This window comes from Copadichromis virginalis, linkage group LG11, assembly GCF_057382275.1.
Source record: "Copadichromis virginalis isolate Kocher_CV1m ecotype Utaka linkage group LG11, C_Virginalis_male_GT1.1, whole genome shotgun sequence".
NCBI lineage: Eukaryota > Metazoa > Chordata > Actinopteri > Cichliformes > Cichlidae > Copadichromis > Copadichromis virginalis.
The window spans coordinates 11,879,931-11,897,650 of NC_140628.1; the positions used below are offsets into that span (position 1 = coordinate 11,879,931).

A 17,720-nucleotide genomic window follows, 5' to 3' on the forward strand; every position below is an offset into this window, starting at 1 on the left:
TTAGGTGAAATGGCTTCATATGGAGTTATTGCTATTGTGCTTTCATGACTCAGACCCAAATGCATGACTCCAAAGCATTAAAAAAAAAAAAAAAGTTCAGAAGAAGCTCTAATAGTTTAAAACGATCAAATGTTGCATAGTAACAAGAAAAACAGAGGTTTTATTTACATATAAAATTAATCAATTAAAATATCCAGTAGGATAATTAAAAGCAGTCAGCAGATCGGTGTCATTTTGGGGAAAAAAAAGCAGTAAAGTTTTGTCTTTTTGCTAAAAATGGTGAAAAATGCTAATCATCAGTGACAGCTGATTTTTTCCTTATCATAAATTTTTTCCCTCTCTGAGTATAAAAGACGTTATCGAAGCCTTCACAAAGCGGCTCATACCCTTTTAGTGCTGATTAGACCTACTGTAAACCTCAGAGTTAACATCTCAGAAAAATTATGCGCTTCTACTAAAAAGTGCTGAAATACTGGCCACAGCTGAAGTCACAGGAAGAAGGGGGAAGGTTGACCTTCTGGTGTGCAGTGAGTAGAGACTGGGAACTGTGTGCATGAAGAGGAGTGTGTATTCAATGTAGGGAAGTGGTATTCCTGATTCTTCCTCTTTGGTTTGAACCCCAAAGAGAGACTGGATCACTTTTTGCTAATAGCAAAAAGTACCGGTATGTTTAAGACGAAGTTTGTGTTTCTTGACTCCAATAGTGGAGTAACGGTATTTTGTATGCTTTCCTCTCCTGTGTGTGTTTCTGTCTGTCCTGACACGTTTCTCTCTCTAGCCACAGTCACTGTCACTCCAGGTCTTCGGCTAAACAAGTTGTTGAGCGTTTCTGCTTGACTGGACAGCCTGTCGCCACATCTGTCACTTTGCAGAAAACCCTGTGCCTGATTCCCTTCGACCCCCCGTTGCATGTTTTTGTGTCTGTGTGTATTTGGGTGGGGGGGGGGCAATTTAACTGTAAAGCTACTTGCCTAGTAGCTAAAACTGTATGTAGCAAGATGTTTGTTTTACTTTGCTTCTAGACGTTTAGTTTTCTGCAGTAGTAGCCTTTGTTGCAATGAGCTCTATCTGAGATGCAACTCACAGTAAACAATTTCTGGATCCAACAATTAATTATGCACCAATTAATGTTGTTGGCCGAATGTTGTCTTTTTTCCCCACCAAAATGACCTCAGACAAGAAAACCTAATTTCTGCCATTCAATACCAAAAAAATTACAAAATGCTTAAAAAAAGACACCGAGGGAGGATAAGAAGGACGGATGCAACAACATTGTCATCCCCTATGTAGCCGGTGTATCAGAGAAACTCAGGAGAGTTTTCTCCAAGCACGACATCCCAGTGTACTTCAGACCCAGCAACACGCTCAGACAGAAACTGGTTCATCCCAAACACAAAACTTCAAAACACAAACTCAACAATGTGGTGTATGCTGTACAGTGCAGCGAGGAATGCTCAGACCTCTACATTGGAGAAACCAAACAGCCACTTCACAAGCGCATGGCACAATATAGAAGAGCCACCTCCACGGGACAAGACTCAGCAGTTCATCTGCATCTAAAGGACAAAGGTCACTCTTTCGATGATGCCAATGTTCACATTTTGGACAGAGAGGACAGATGGTTTGAAAGAGGAGTGAAAGAAGCCATTTACGTCCACTGTGAGCGACCATCTTTGAACAGAGGCGGTGGTTTACGACACCAACTGTCTGCCATCTATAATCCAGTTTTGAGATCCCGTCCCAGACGCCTTAACGCCCACTCACATCCTGGGCCATCTGATCTCAGGAAATCACATGATAGGGTGGGGCCAGGTTTCCCAATGAGCTCACCCGAAGCCCTGGCTGATTGGGACCCACACCCAGTTTCACACCTCGGCTCATGCGATTAGAGGATCATCAGGGGGTCCTTTTGTCCCTCTTTGGGGGGAAACTCCCACTGGGTTTATATCTGGGACTCTCCACCATTTGACCTTAGAACTGAAGAAGCTTCTCGGATGAGAGGTGAGACGTCTTCAAGACACTTAAATAAGTCCAGACACTTTTCTTTCCAAGCTCCTTAGACTACGACCACCTGGATGACTGAGAACCTTCACAGATATATAAGGAAAAGCTCCTTTATATTTTTCTGTGTTTTATCCTCAGTTACTTTGACACAAAGGCATCTGCTGTGATGCTTACAACTCTGATAAACTGATGAAGTTGCAGCTGTATTTTGATACTGAGATAGTTTGTCTGGGCATTTCATTTCCAAGCAGGAACCTCAGAAACACCCCTCAGGGTTAACAGGTGAACAAAAAACAAAACTTTCAAATGTTTTATTTTATTTTTTACATTTTCTATTTTTTCAATTGGGTTGCAGGTTTCTAAGAACTGAAAATCAGACCCCTTCTTGTGGACTTGCACTTTACTTTTTATGTATATCCTTGTCTGCCAATGTAATCTCTCTGCAAACTATGGCTATGGATACTTATGCAGCATAAGTTGTGGACAAAAAGGATGCAAACACTAATGTCTATGCATGTTCAAACATGTGGTTGCGATTGAAGATCGTTCCCTGAAAAGCTTTGGCCTTTGGTTTTCACTGTCTATTCTTACTGGGACCAGTCAGTTCCTGCCTTTGACTACTCTGCCCAAAAAGCACATTATGGCCTTGGTTCTTTGAGAATAGAGTTATTGAACTATACATTTCTTTCTGTTGTATGGACCTCAGCTTTTTAACGGATTTAATACAGAACTGGTGCCTCATGAAAATGCAAGTATTTACATAACATAATATTGTGCAATGTAGCGCTCAGTTAACACATATGACACAGAATAACGCAGTAATACATTTGCAAATATTTAAAACACAGCTGCAAATGCACTGAATACTTATTAGAGTTGCTTTATTAATTAACACTCACACAGGGTCACACAGAGTGCAAAGTTCTTTTGGGCTTGCTACAGTAACTAATTCCAAAGGCACACGCACACACACCGCATAAACTGGCTCAATGAATTAACAAACACAAACATCATGCCTGCAGGTGTCATGAATATATTAGCATAAATACTGACCGGACCTATAATTATTTATCACATTAATGCCCGCACATGCACACACGTGCACACACGCGCACACAAACCAAGAAATTAGGTCAGCACCATTGAAATGAATGGAATTAAGCCTTATTATGTCTGATTAATAACACAGCTGTAAAAAGTCTGGTGTGTTTGTATGTCACTGGGTCCTGTATGACCATATGTATATACAGTATATGTGATTATACATATTTATGTGTGTGTATGTTTGTCCATTATGCTAACTTCTTGACAGCTGATATTAACCAGTACAAACCTCAATGACTTTTTAATATGGACAAATTTCCATATGTTATTCTCATGGTTAAAAAGTGTGTGTGTGTGTGTGTCTAATGGTCTTATTGTTTTGCAGTTCTTGGAGTCTCTGACAGAAATTACATCTACCCCTGCAGCACCTGTGGGTTTTATACAATGACATAGTTAGTAGTAACATGCTTAAATATATATTTTGGTATTATAAGAGGGCTGATAATGACTTAATTGAACGTATAACCCTGCCTTGAGAACATACCGAGAAAATTGCTTCCTGACTCTCACAAACTACTGTGTGTAGAGTTCACTGTTGAAGGAATGGCACTATGGTTTGTCACAATCATGCAAACAGACGTTTTGAGTCTTACCTAAAGTATATCAGTTGTTGGGCTTCTTGCATCACTGTCTTGTTAAGGCTCATGCACTCCATTGCAACCATATGAAAAAGAAATATAAGACACTCATTGTACATGTTTGTTATTTTGGTATTAGATGTAATTTCTCATATTATGCATTGCTCACAGATGCCCTTTACACATTTTTCCTCATGCCAAATTGTAATTGGGTGTCAATAACAGGAAAATAGGAGAAAAATGCAAAAGAATATCTAAATTGCACAGGTGTCAGGATATTTTTAAATTCATTCAAACATCAAACGTTTAAATTATTTTTGTGTCATTACTTTTTGAACACTTAAACATTCGTACTGGCTGTCAGGCTGCATGAAACTTTTACGAGTTACTTGTGATTGATTGCTAACTCATTAACATATTTCTTTTTTGTGGTCTTTAAATCTTGTCCCCTTGGTATATTTATGTTTTAATGCTACATGATTATGAAACTTCAGCAAAAAAATAAAAAAATCCTCAGATAGTTCCCACCTCCATCTTTCCCTGCCCATTAATTCACTGAACTCCTCGTATTTTAGTGGAAGCAACACTGTCGTGAAGCACTTAAGGCAGTTAAAGGGCTGCTTTTGGTCCCAATCCTCTCATGTGTAGTCATTCATCATCTTGGAAAACAGGTAGCTTCTACAAGTACACACAGACACACACAGAAAAGACAAGCGTGCATATGTGTCATCTTTCCCCCATTACTCTGTTTGTATTCATATAAACACACTGTTACAGTCACACACATAGAAACAATAGGCACATAAACATTATACTTGGAGCTCCCTTGCCAATTACTTTTGATATATCCATATAGTGTGTCTGACCCATATCTTCCGTGACATCACGTGTGCACATATGTGTGCACATACAAACAAGCTTTGATGTATTGAGACGCTCTGCGTTATGCATAGACGTGCACAGAAGGTCATGCCTGCAGTTCGTAAACTATTCAAAAGTAGGTTAAAGCTGATGTGTTGTTGTTTTTTAAAGGATTGTGTAGGCTCTTAATTAAAGCTATGCATGTATATTCACTTATGCACGCGACACACACACGTACACCAAACATGCATGTGCAGCATGCACACATGCATGTAATTGGTGTAAACATGCTTGAGAGATATTTGCATATACCCGCGTGTGTGTGTGTGTGTGTGTGTGTGTGTTGGGTTAATCCGTGATGATGATGCTACCTGCCAAGACACCCACGCATCACATCAACAGTTGTTGCTCTAAACTAAGCTGCTTAATTACTGCAATTAAACTCTGTGTGTGGTGTTTGTGCATAGGCTGCAGTGTGATAATGTGTGCAGTGGAGACTGAATACGTGTGTGAAGCTTCTTGATGTATAAAAATGTTTCTTAGTAAAGTTTAGAAATGTTTGTGAAAGCTGCTGAATACGTAAATATCAGATGAATTAAATGAAATTGTGAAGTGACATCACACATATTTACTTGTTAGCCGATTAAACTAATAATTACGTACTCTGTGTACCGTTTGAATCCTTAAATGTCTTTCATATGAAAATTCAGAAGAACGGAATTTTTTTATGGAGTAAATGGATTTCTATTAACAAATCTATCCGTTATCCCTAAACTAAAATGTTTCCCCCCTTCTTCTTTTTCCAGCAAATTTTTTTGCTTAATTCAGTCTCACAACACGAGCGCTCGCTTTTCTCCCTCTCCTTCCACATTCATCATTTAATTTCTCAAGTTGCTTTTCCTGACATCTGCCCCAGAATCTTTTACTGTGTAGTGGTGGGTGGGGAGGTTTACTGTGGAGGCAGACAGCCAGGGGGTAGTGGATGATGGAGTAGGATAGGGGAGGGACTGATGTGACTGAAGGTCAGACGGGCCTTCCAGTCAGACCCACAGTACAGAAGTGTTGCATGGTTGTGTGTTTTTCGTGTGTGTATATTTTCATATGATGAAGAACTTAATGATTTATTGGAAAAGACATGGTTTGTGTTTACAAGCACGAATTCCTCTTGGACCTTTTAAACGTGTTATTCCACATGTGAGGATTTTATATACTGAGTCATTTTAAAGTGTTTTATTGAAATAAATACAAATTGGTATTTTAAAAATAATATCTTAATATGTTGCTGTCTTTTAGTTTGGCATTATATTCATTGCATAAATCTAGTTTGCTCGTATGAATCTAATTTGGAAATCACTCAATTTACAGTTATGTTGTAATAATATTGATTACACATCATTTATATGTAGCCTCTCTTGACTCTTTTCGCTGCCCTCCATATGAATTTCTGGGCACGCACAGATTGAATGTACTTAAGAGGAAATCTATCGATCCACGTTGGGTCTGTGTTGACACTCATCTCTCTTTGGAGGGACCCGAAGTGTGTTTGTGCATATTTATAATCAGTCTTTTTATTGGTCTCCATGAGAAACAAGAAGAGATGGGAATTGTGATCGGTCTGACCAAAGGTACCAAGTTCACAAACTTATAGCTTAGTCGTAGACCAGGCCTGATTTGTGGTGTTTTCTTCTTTGTAGACATTTGTTATATATTATTTTTTTTTGCAAATGTGCAGGGTCAGAGAAACCCCCTAAGTGCTAATATTTATTAGATTGCAGACACTACATTAAGCACATTTTCCGTGACTCAAAGCAACACATAGCTAAACATGGTGTGAACATTGAGCTACCGTGATGAAAACAAGGGTGTGCACATGCTTATGCTTTAGGCTGTCACATTATTTGTGTTAAATTTTGAATAAATTATCAACCAAATATTCAACTAGCAGAATGTTTTGTTTAAAGCAACCAAACGTGGTTGCCCTCTGTTTCACATGCTTTTCTACCATGTGTATACTGTAACATGTTTACAGCAATTCAAATAATGTATTTAGAGAAAAAGAAATATAGTAGGAAATATTTAAAACCACCATTCCTGTGTGTCCAGTTTACCTATCCGCCATAGTTGCTGGTAGTTTAGTGGAGGAGAAATATATTTGAGTCAACGATTGGATAGGAAAAAAAATTCTAAAAATTGATTTTCTGTAGAATCATACAATTGGTGGCCGTGGAACTGTTACTTTTATCAAGGAACGGGACCGCGGCACATCTCCTACACGCACGGACTGTTTACTCCAGAGATCAGCTGATCGCCCTGATGCCGGCCGGTTCGCTGGCCAGGCCCGCAGAAGTACCAGCTGAAATTTGGAGGAAAACACATCGGGGATGCAGAGGTCAAGGACAGAAGAGAAGAAAAAAGGTGACGGTGAGACAGCGGAGGCTCGAAGCGAGGAGGAGGTTTAAACCGTGTCTGCCGTCTATCGTGATGGGTAATGTGCGATCGTTGGCAATTAAAATCGACGAGCTCTCAGCACTGGTACGGAGTCAGAGGGAATACCGAGAGTGTAGCCTGATGTGTTTCACCGAATCATGGCTACACCAGGACATTCCCGATGAGAATGCTTCCGTGGAAGGCTTCCACACTGTTCGGGCGGACAGGGACAGCATCGCTAGCGGTAAGCGTAAAGGAGGTGGGCTTGCTGTTTTAGTTAACAACCGGTGGTGTAACCCTGCCAACATAACAATCAAAGAAAGGATTTGTTGCCCGGACACTGAACTGTGTGCTGTTGGACTCAGGCTGTATTATTTACCCAGGGAATTCTCTCACGTCATCTTGGTGGCTGTTTATGTACCCCCCTCTGCTAACCCCACAGCTGCATGTGACACTATCCACTCTGCCATAGCTCGGCTACACACTCAGCACCCGAGTGCCTTTATTGTGATCTCGGGTGACTTCAACCATGTATCACTGGACAATACACTACCAACATTCAAACAATATGTGGACTGTCCCACCAGGGGAGAGAAAACTTTAGACTTACTGTATGCTAACGTCAAGGATGCATACAGCTCCTCCTCCCTCCCCCCACTTGGTAGGTCAGATCATAACCTGATTCACCTCACCCCCCGCTATGTGCCAATTGTGAGGAGGGAACCTGTGACCACCAAATCAAATCAAATCACTTTTTATTGTCACATCACATGTGCAGGCACACTGGCACAGCACATGCGAGTGAAATTCTTGTGTGCGAGCCCCACAAGCAACAGAGATGTGCAAACACAACAACACAAACGAGCAAAATACAAGAATGGCCAACCTGAAACTAATAAATATATGTACAATGTATAATAGTGTATGCATTTCTGGATGTGTATACTAAATATTTTCCTGTGTGTGTGTGTGTGTGTGTGTGTGTATACACATTTTTACAAATTAAATAGTAAAAAAATAAAATAATAATAATAATAAAATATATAAAATATACAGAGTTGAATATGTGCAAAACAAGTGGCATTTATATACAGTGTGGAGTGCATAATGTTGAAGTTCCAGGACTGTCAGGAGGTGGTCAGAGGAGGCCTTAGCAGAACTACAGGGCTGTTTCGAGGTGACCGACTGGGAAACACTCTGTGAGCCTCACGCCGAGGACATCAATGGGCTTACTGAGTGTATCACAGACTACATAACTTTCTGCACCGACTCCATTGTTCCAGCTCAGACTGTTCATTGTTACCCAAATAACAAGCCGTGGGTGACTAAGGACATCAAAGCCCTCCTCAACAACAAGAAGAGGGCTTTCAGAGGGGGCAACAAAGAGGAGGTGAGGAAGATCCAGGTGTTACTAAAGGACAAGATCAGAGAGGCTAAGGACAATTACAGGAGGAAGCTGGAGTGGAAACTCCAGCAGAACAGCATGAGAGAGGTGTGGAGGGGCATGAAGACCATCACTGGATTCAGGCCAACCAACAGCAGGGGAACTGAGGGAGGTGAGAATAGAGCCAATGAGTTGAATCTGTTTTTCAATAGATTCGACACCACAGTGTCTGCTCCTACCCCCACAACCTCACCTGTAGTCAGCCTGGAATCCAGAGCCACACCACTGTGCCAGCCTCTCTCTTCACATGTTGCCTCCTGTGAGATTCCTGACACCCCTCCCCCACCCATCACCTTCACTCAATACCAGGTTGAGATGCAAATGAGGAGACTTCACTCAGGCAAGTCTGCTGGACCAGACGGAGTGAGTCCCCTCGTCCTCAAGACCTGTGCCCCCCAGCTGTGTGGAGTCTTTCATAAACTGTTTATGCTGAGTCTGAGTCTGCAGAGGGTCCCGGTGATGTGGAAGACATCATGCCTCGTCCCTGTACCAAAGACGCCACGTCCCAGTGTTCCCCAGGATTACAGGCCCGTGGCACTGACCTCCCACATCATGAAGACCCTGGAAAGGCTCATCCTGGACCAGCTGCGACCCATAGTAAGACCACATCTGGATCCCCTTCAGTTCGCTTATCAGCCTCGTCTCGGAACTGAGGACGCCATCATCTACCTGCTCAATCGTGTCTACACCCATCTGGACCAGCCGGCGAGCACTGTGAGGGTCATGTTTTTTGACTTTTCCAGTGCTTTCAACACCATCAGGCCGACCCTCCTGGGTGATAAGTTAGCAGCGATGCAGGTGGATGCTTCTCTGGTGTCCTGGATTGTTGATTACCTGACAGGAAGACCACAATATGTACGTCTCCCACAGTGTGTGTCTGACAAGGTGATCAGCAACACAGGGGCACCACAGGGGACTGTCCTCTCCCCCTTCCTCTTCACCCTCTACACCACAGACTTCAGCCACTGCACAGAGACATGCCATCTTCAGAAGTTTTCTGATGACTCTGCGGTGGTTGGATGCATCAGCAGGGATGATGAGACAGAGTACCGGGCTGTGGTCGACTCCTTTGTCACGTGGTGTGAGCAGAATCATCTGCAGCTCAACGTGGCAAAGACCAAGGAACTGATCGTGGACTTCAGGAAGACCAGGAAACACTTGACCCCTGTTTCAATCCAGGGGGTCAGTGTTGACATTGTGGAGGACTATAAATACCTTGAAGTACACATTGACAATAAACTGGACTGGGCTAAAAACACCACAGCACTTTACAGGAAGGGCCAGAGTCGTCTCTATTTTTTGAGGCGACTGAGGTCCTTCAACATCTGCCAGAAAATGCTGAGGATTTTCTATGAGTCTGTTGTGGCCAGTGCGATCCTCTATGCTGTTGCATGCTGGGGGAGCAGGCTGAGGGTCGCAGATGCCAACAGACTTAATAAACTAATCCGTAAGGCCAGCAATGTTGTGGGGATGGAGCTGGACTCCCTCAAGGTGGTGTCGGAGAGGCGGATGCTGTCCAAGATAAAGACAATGTTGGATAACACCTCCCACCCACTCCATGACATGCTGGTCAGTCACAGGAGCACGTTCAGTGAGAGACTGAGATTACCGAAAAGCACCACTGAACGACACAGGAAATCATTCCTGCCTGTGGCCATCTCCCTGTACAACGCATCCACTTAACACACTGTTTGCTGCTACAACTACACATGTTTCTTTTCCAACTATTTATTTATGAGTGACTTATGTATGTATGTATGTATATATATGTATATATTGTACTATTCTTAGTTAGTGTATTGTCTGTCTTGTCTTAATGTTGGTTTAAAATGGAGCACTGTAACAAAAAATAATTTCCCCCAGGGATCAATAAAGTATTCTGATTCTGATTCTGAATTGACTGGACTGGTGGATGATCATTCAAATATATATATAACTCAGTTTATTGGAGTACCTTGGTATCAGTCAAACTGGCATACTAGACCTACAACCATGCAATAACTATGCAATATTCCAGCATGATGTGACAAAGTCCTGCAGAGGTTCTCGTGATGTTAGGAGTACTTACATATTTCAGTGTTTAAATGTATCATTAAAGTTGAATTTTTCCACAACAAAAGTGGGTTGAGGTGACATGCCTGTGATTCGGTTTTCAAGTTCTTGTAAGGTTCGAGTTCATTATGCTCTTGGGTAACTCTTCCCCTTGGTGACTGTGTAGTTGGGTCAGTGTAAGTATCCCAGGGTGTAGTTGGTCAAACAGGCTCTCACTGATAAAATCTTGTGTTTCTGAGGCCACCACTTGATATCTTTTCCTCAACAATACTTTTGCTGATTTTAGTCAGACTATCTTGAATGAATCATGCCTGAACTGTTTTGTTTTTCTTTTTAAATTGTCTATTTGTTGGTCACTTTTCATCTTCATTAAAGTGCTTTGGAAACAGGGGAGAGTTCCTGTAGATTGCTTTAGAGGGCTTTGGATTGCCAATTTAATAACCTTCAGTTAATCAGCTATGTCCTATAAACAGCTTGAGGGATAGAAAACTCCTTTTTGCTTAGAATAACACATTTTTTACGCTTGGACAGTTTGATGCTATTTTCCAGTTTTCACAGTGTTAATTAGTCAAAGGTGTTTAATCAGTGTCATTTGACCACTGCTTCAACCGTAACAATGCAAGAAAATCTAAACATGTTCAGATTTGCATCATTGTTTGTATCATTATGTTTTTGTTTTGGAAAGGAAGTGTGCTTATGTACATATTTTCAAAATTAGTATTCAGATAATACCTATTAACTATAACATATTTTTGCAAAAAATACAACAGTTTTAACCTTACAATAGGAATAAATGAAATTTCTTCATCATTTCTGTGTTATTTTGATTGTAAATATAGCAGATATGTAATTGTGTTATAGTTTATTCTGTTTGGAAATACTAGTAATTTTACATTACAGTGTGGACACACTGGAAAGCATCCAGCCTCTTTGATTATTACATATACGTCTTACATGACAACATGACTATTACATGTACTTCTAAAAAGTATGGAAGCTGAACAGAAACAGGCCTGTCATGGAAATAATTAAATGAAGGTGTTTATGATTAAGTGGAAAAAAATCCAAACCTACATGACCCTGTGTGGAAAAGTGATTGCTCCCTAATCCTAATAACTGGTTGGGCCACCCTTAGTAGCAACAACTGTGATAACTGGCCATGAGTCTTTTACAACCCTGTGGAGGATTTTTGGCCCACTCATCTTTGAAGAATTTTTGTAATTTAGCCACATTGTTAATGCTGTGAAACCCTCCAGCTTGTTTAAGGTCATGCAACAGCATGTCAATCAGACTCAAGTCAGGGCTTTGACTAGGCCACTCCAAAGTCTTCATTCGTTTTTTTCTTAAACCATTCAGGGGTGGACTTTCTGGTGTGTTTTGGATCATTGTGCTGCTGCAGAACCAAAGTGCATGTTAACTTGAGGTCACGAACAGATGGCCAGATATTCTCCTTCAGGATGTTTTGGTAGAGATCAGAATTCATTGTTCTGTTTAGTCTTCCAGGTCATGAGATAGCAAAACAGCCCTAGACCACCACACTACCACCACCATTTTACTGTTGGTATGATGTTCCATTTCTGTGTTACTTTCATGCCAAATGTAACGCCACTCAAACCAAAAAGTTTTGTCTCGTCAGTCCACAGAATATATTTCCAGATATCTTAGGGGGGATCATCAAGATGTTTTTCTGGCAAATATGAGATGAGCCTTTGTGTTCCTTTTGGACAGCAGTGGTTTTCTCCTTGAAACATGGATGCCATTTTTGCCCAGTCTCTTTCTCATTGTTGAATCATGAACTCTGACCTTAACTGAGACATGTGAAGCCTGTGGTTCTTTAAAGTTGTTCTTGGTTCTTTTTTGACCTCTTGGACGACTCATCAATATGCTCTTTGAGTAATTTTTGTCAGCCGGTCACTCGTGGGAATCTTCACTACTGTTCCAAGTTTTCTCCATTTTTGTATAATGAATCTCACTGTGGTTCACTGGAGTCCCAAAGAAAATAAATAGAAATTGCTTTGTTAACCTTTCCAGACTGATATTTCAGTGACTTTGTTACTTTTTGGGATCATTTAGCCTGCTTTACTTTGTCAGACAGGTTCTATTTAAGTGATTTCTTGATTCATCAGGTCTGCCAGTAATTAGGCCTGAGTGTGTTTAGTGAAACTGAGCTCAACTTTCCCAAAAAATTAGTTAATTCATGATTTAACAAGAGGGGCAATTACTTTTTCACACAGGACCAGTGCGGTTTGGATAACTGTTCCCCCTTAATCAATGAAATCATCATTTAAAAACTGCGTTTTCTATTTACTTTGGTTATTTTTGTCTGATATTAACATTTTTTTGATGATCTGAAACACGTAAGCGTGAGAAATAAGCAAAACACTAGGAAATTAGGAAGGGGGCAAATACTAGTTACAGAGTGCCTGCAGACCGTACCATGTTGAAAGATGCAACATGGTACGGTCCTAGACCGTAGCACCGTACCATTGCAAGATGTCCATTTTGACTTTAATGAAAAAGTTGAACAAGTGCTGCATTCAGGCATACAGCTGACACTATGAGGTGCTGTCAGATTAATGGGGAAGAATCTGTGTCTAGAAAGCACCTTTCATATTGTGAGGATAAGAGCCAAAATATAATTGCAAGTATAGAAATGTCCTCATTACATTTAGTCTAAAATGAAAACTTGTCCATAAAAGCAAACCCAGACACAGCAAACAAGTATTTGACCGAGACCGGGTGTGATGATGGCTTTGTATGGTTTATTCAGGCGCACTGATGGTGTTTTTCTTGGACAAAGACGAATGGAACTTGGACATGCGTGCAACTGTTTCCTCTGTGGTCAAGCTTTCTCTCTCAGCTTGTAGGTTTGGGAATGCGGTCATAAGTGCAGATCTATCTCACTGAGTGTTTTGTTTTACCTTTGTTTGATTTTGTTTTGCATATCAGGACTTTTTAAAATCCTGACATGCTTTTTCACTCCCCTGTCTGTGCTATGCTTTGTCAGGATGAAGTGAATGTTAATAGCGTTTAGGAAAACCCACCCGTGTTTGGAACTGCTCTGACATCAAACTACATCATAAAGTGGTTGGAAAAAGGACTTGGGTCAAATGTTAATGTGTAATGTCAACACACACAGGCCAAAGCACAGTGGAAATGTGTCCCTCCTGACTTTGTTGCATGGGATTCATCTTCCCATATTTAAAAAAAATAAAAATAAAACAATGATAGTACATGATCAATATTCATATTTCTCAATGGTATTAGAGGCCAAAATGTGCTCAGAACAGTATTTCCTAAACCATTCAGCAGTGTACATACTTTCTACTTACCAGAAAGTATTTATTGAAGTAAAACCACTCGCAGCCAGATAATATAATCATGGCAATTAGGCGTACTGTATATAAATTATTTTCAAGTACATTATGAAAAGCAATGGCTAATGTGCTATTAGGTTCACAAATGTCTCCTGACAGACATCGTGACTTTTTTGCACCATCTTGACAGGAGACAATTGTCAGCCCTTTACCACTGTGACCTCTCGTCACTACACGTAAACAAAAGCAGAGGAAGCAGATGTGCAGCTTGTATAAGACCAGATACAGAAGGGCAGGCATTTCCTAATAGCTGCCTCCTCTCTGTATTTGGCCAACAATAACACCGTTGGCACACCTGACACAAAAGAACCGAGAAGCAAGCCAAAAGGGCAAATTACTGGGTAGGTTATTGAGTTGAGCTGGAGATCTGTGCATGGCTGTGGCCTTGAGTAAACCTAAGAGACTTTTGCAAAGCATCACCCTGCTCAAAACATAATTAACAGGGGATTCAGAAATATTTCACAGCAAACAATATATATGCTTACTATTTGTACAGCATTATTGGACTGGAATCACAAGAATGTTGTTTTGGAAGGAAGCAATTTAGCTCAGAGGTCATTTCAAAGTACGTTTGGCTGTGAATGAGGCCATCATTTGGTCAGTGTCTTTCTGCAACAGTTAAGCTGAAAAGGACAGTGTTATTGTGCTGGTTTTGGTCATTACTGGTATGTAGATGATGCAGTCAAGGTCCTTGACTTGGTAGTGACATTGGTATTACTGAGCCTAAACAAGCTGATTTGAGCTGTCCATGGAATTGCTATCAATGCTTTTCTTTACCTTTAAAAGATGGGAATGTGACAAATTAAATAAATACAGTAAATACTGCAGTAAATAAACACCATTACAAATTAATATTAGAAGATAACACGTCTATATGAGATATGCTCAACCTCTGGGGTGGTTTGAAGATGTCTGGTGGCCAGCAGCAGACGGGAAGGTCTTATGCCTGTGAGGAGACACGTTGCTTAAAAACGTACTTTCTAAGCATAATAAATTGAATGAATTAAATAATGATAGGGAGTTTAATGAACTAGGTTATTATTAAATATTGTCCGAAGGTGAAATATGCATCGGATTAATTGCACACTGAAGCTATCTTGATATATTCTTATACAGTGTGCATGCTGGCCTGATGTGATTTAAGCATGTGTGATTGATGGATGCATTTGATTGCGATTTTAGACGCGGCTGGCGACAGAAATCATTAGTGCTTCTTAATGTCGACGATGAGCTCTGGAAACGCTTTAATTCGACTCCAGACAATTACACCGTCATCATTTTTAATCTATCTGGCCCATGCTCACCTCTATACACACACACATACACACACACTGTCCAATTAGCCAAACGGTATGACCACATGCATCTTTCTGTCTGTCTCTGCACAGCTAATGATAATGATGGTTGTGTGCATTTGCGTGTGTGTTCCTAATACTTGTCCCCCTGCAAGTGCAAATGTGTTTATGTGTGCCTGTGTGATATAATATGTCTTAACACATAGCTTAAACAGACACTCAGCCATTTCCGGACCTGCAGTCAAATGACACTCATTAAGCTCTAGCGCTGAGCGTTGCTCTAATTTAGCATGAAGCCAGTTGATCACCCCCTCTTGCTGAATTTGACCTTCACATTCCTGCAATCCATGTTTACAACACTGGTATTTTTAATACTTGTCAGTGACTGTTATAAATGGGGTTTCTATCAAAGACCTGGCATATATAAGCAATGACAACAAAAGCTTCAGAGTGGCAGTGAAATAATGATACCTGAGAGAAGGTGAGATAATGACATGGAACCTTTGGAGCTTGAGCTTGGCTGTCATAACTATTTACATTAGTATTTCTAATAACAGATGAAGAAGGAAGTAAAACAGAGTAAAAACCAACTTTTACGTTTATTCTGACAGTTGCTTAAAGAAGAAGAAAATAATGTGATGTGAGGAGACTCCCGCAGAGAATTATAGCTACGAGAGCAGGAGAGAGTTTTACGAAGGGCATTTTAAAGCTTTTTCAGGTGTTACTCATTAGTCAGGAACACAGACGGTAATTGTTAATTGGACTTATTTTAAGCAGACAGCCATAACGGGCTGTATGGATGTCAAAAATAGGACCGTGAAGCAGTTTGCAGAATGCTATCAGCAAACTTCTGACCTCAAATTAGCCAAAGTTTTGAAAGTTTCAAATATGTAGCGCTAAAATCAACTTTGGATAATACATGGTGGAGGAGAGCGAAATCCTCCTAGCACAAGCAGCATGGATAATTTTAACTAAGTCGTTAAACAGGAAAAAGATATTTTAACACACGCACACACAAGCTAAACATTAACTCTAAAGTGGAATGCTTGATTCAGTTAATTTAACAGTCAAATATCTCCCTCAGGTTTCAGCCTACATGTTTTTCATTCATTACCTTCAGTAGGTAAGGTTATTTTTAATCAAATTAGTGAAATGTTAACATGAGATTCCCTTAAGTACAACAGTACCCACAGTCACTGTAAACTGTTCCCACTTGGGAACTAATACGCAGCCTGCTTTGATTATTGATGGTGGTTATTGGTGGCTGTTACTTCATATGAATTAATGAATTTACTATGGTTAATGAGCATGTTTATATGTGCGTGCCTTTGTAGAGGGAGTGTGCGAGATCTGGTTGACCAGTGAGGACACCGGTGCTTACGGTAGAGACATAGGGACAGACCTGCCCACGCTGCTGTGGAGACTGGTGGAGGAGATTCCCGAAGGTGCCATGCTAAGGCTGGGGATGACGAATCCACCATATATCCTGGAACACCTAGAGGTATGCGCAGTACACACAAGCACCTCCCCAATTTCACCCACGAGTCCTATCAAATATAATAATGCATCGGTATTAATAAAAGTAAAACACCGAGACACTCCACACACTTCCTTTTTACCTGCTTTGTTTTTCTCCTGACGGGCTCTTTCTGTGAACAAACAATATTGCTTTGCCTAGATTTAATAAAGTAAAAGCCTTTCTGTTTTGCTTACCAAGCAGTTTAGCTGCAGCACTCATTCTCTGCTGATTAGTTCATTCTCTTCTTTCCCTAATGAGTCAATTAAGGACCATTGTGTCCTCTTTAGTAACCTCATTTTATCAATCATTATTGTCTTTTCTAATGGAACAATGGGCATTGTTACCCCTCTCTATTTTCTCTCTCGATCTCTAGCCCTGACTTCTTTGTGTATTTGCATGTCTGTGAGACATGAATTTTCTGCCATTTAAATCTTTTTCTGCCTTACCCCCTTTTTTAAAAAAATTAACTTGTGTTGGAGACACAACACATTATTTTATTCTATCGGTTTTCATGAACTGACAGTCGTGCCTCTTTTTAAATAACATATTCATGTATTGAGTGCAAAGGATTGCAATGTGTGTTTTTAAAAAAAAGTCCTTCCATTGTTCAGATTATCTGGATAGATGACACATGCCAACATGTTGTTTCCTGGTCCATTGTTTGTTGCAACCAGTTCATTTTCTTTTCAATTATTTCATTATTATTCACTCTCTAGCAAACTTCAGGAGTCTGTGAAATAGTTAATTAGATTATTAATTGGTTAATTAAAGTTAGACTTGTAAATTTACATCAGGGTTTTGCCATCAATTAAGACTTTCTCTACTTCATTTGGTATTCCTGTAAAATTTGCTGCTGTGGGGATTTGTAGTCTGCTCTTTTTTATGTCATTGCCAGAGAAATGTGAAAAAGAGCAAGTTGCCTTTTGACATTGACAGATCACCATTGACAGATCATCACTGTGCCATCACTCTGAAAATAAACCAATAATGGAAAAGGGTTGAAGTTATAATTTGCCAGATGAGTGCGTTTAACAACCGTTATCAGCTCCCTGTTTCAAT

General features: G+C 40.4%; 1 protein-coding gene across 4 annotated transcripts in view; it reads left to right on the forward strand.

The window, feature by feature from the left end:
- cdkal1 (CDK5 regulatory subunit associated protein 1-like 1) overlaps positions 1-17,720 on the forward strand; it is a 281,165-nt gene that overhangs the window by 147,497 nt on the left and 115,948 nt on the right. For all 4 annotated transcript variants that reach the window (XM_085473177.1, XM_085473178.1, XM_085473180.1 and 1 more), the window contains one exon: positions 16,477-16,643. In XM_085473177.1, the coding sequence (XP_085329303.1) occupies positions 16,477-16,643 (167 nt within the window). The remainder of the gene's footprint in view (positions 1-16,476; positions 16,644-17,720) is intronic.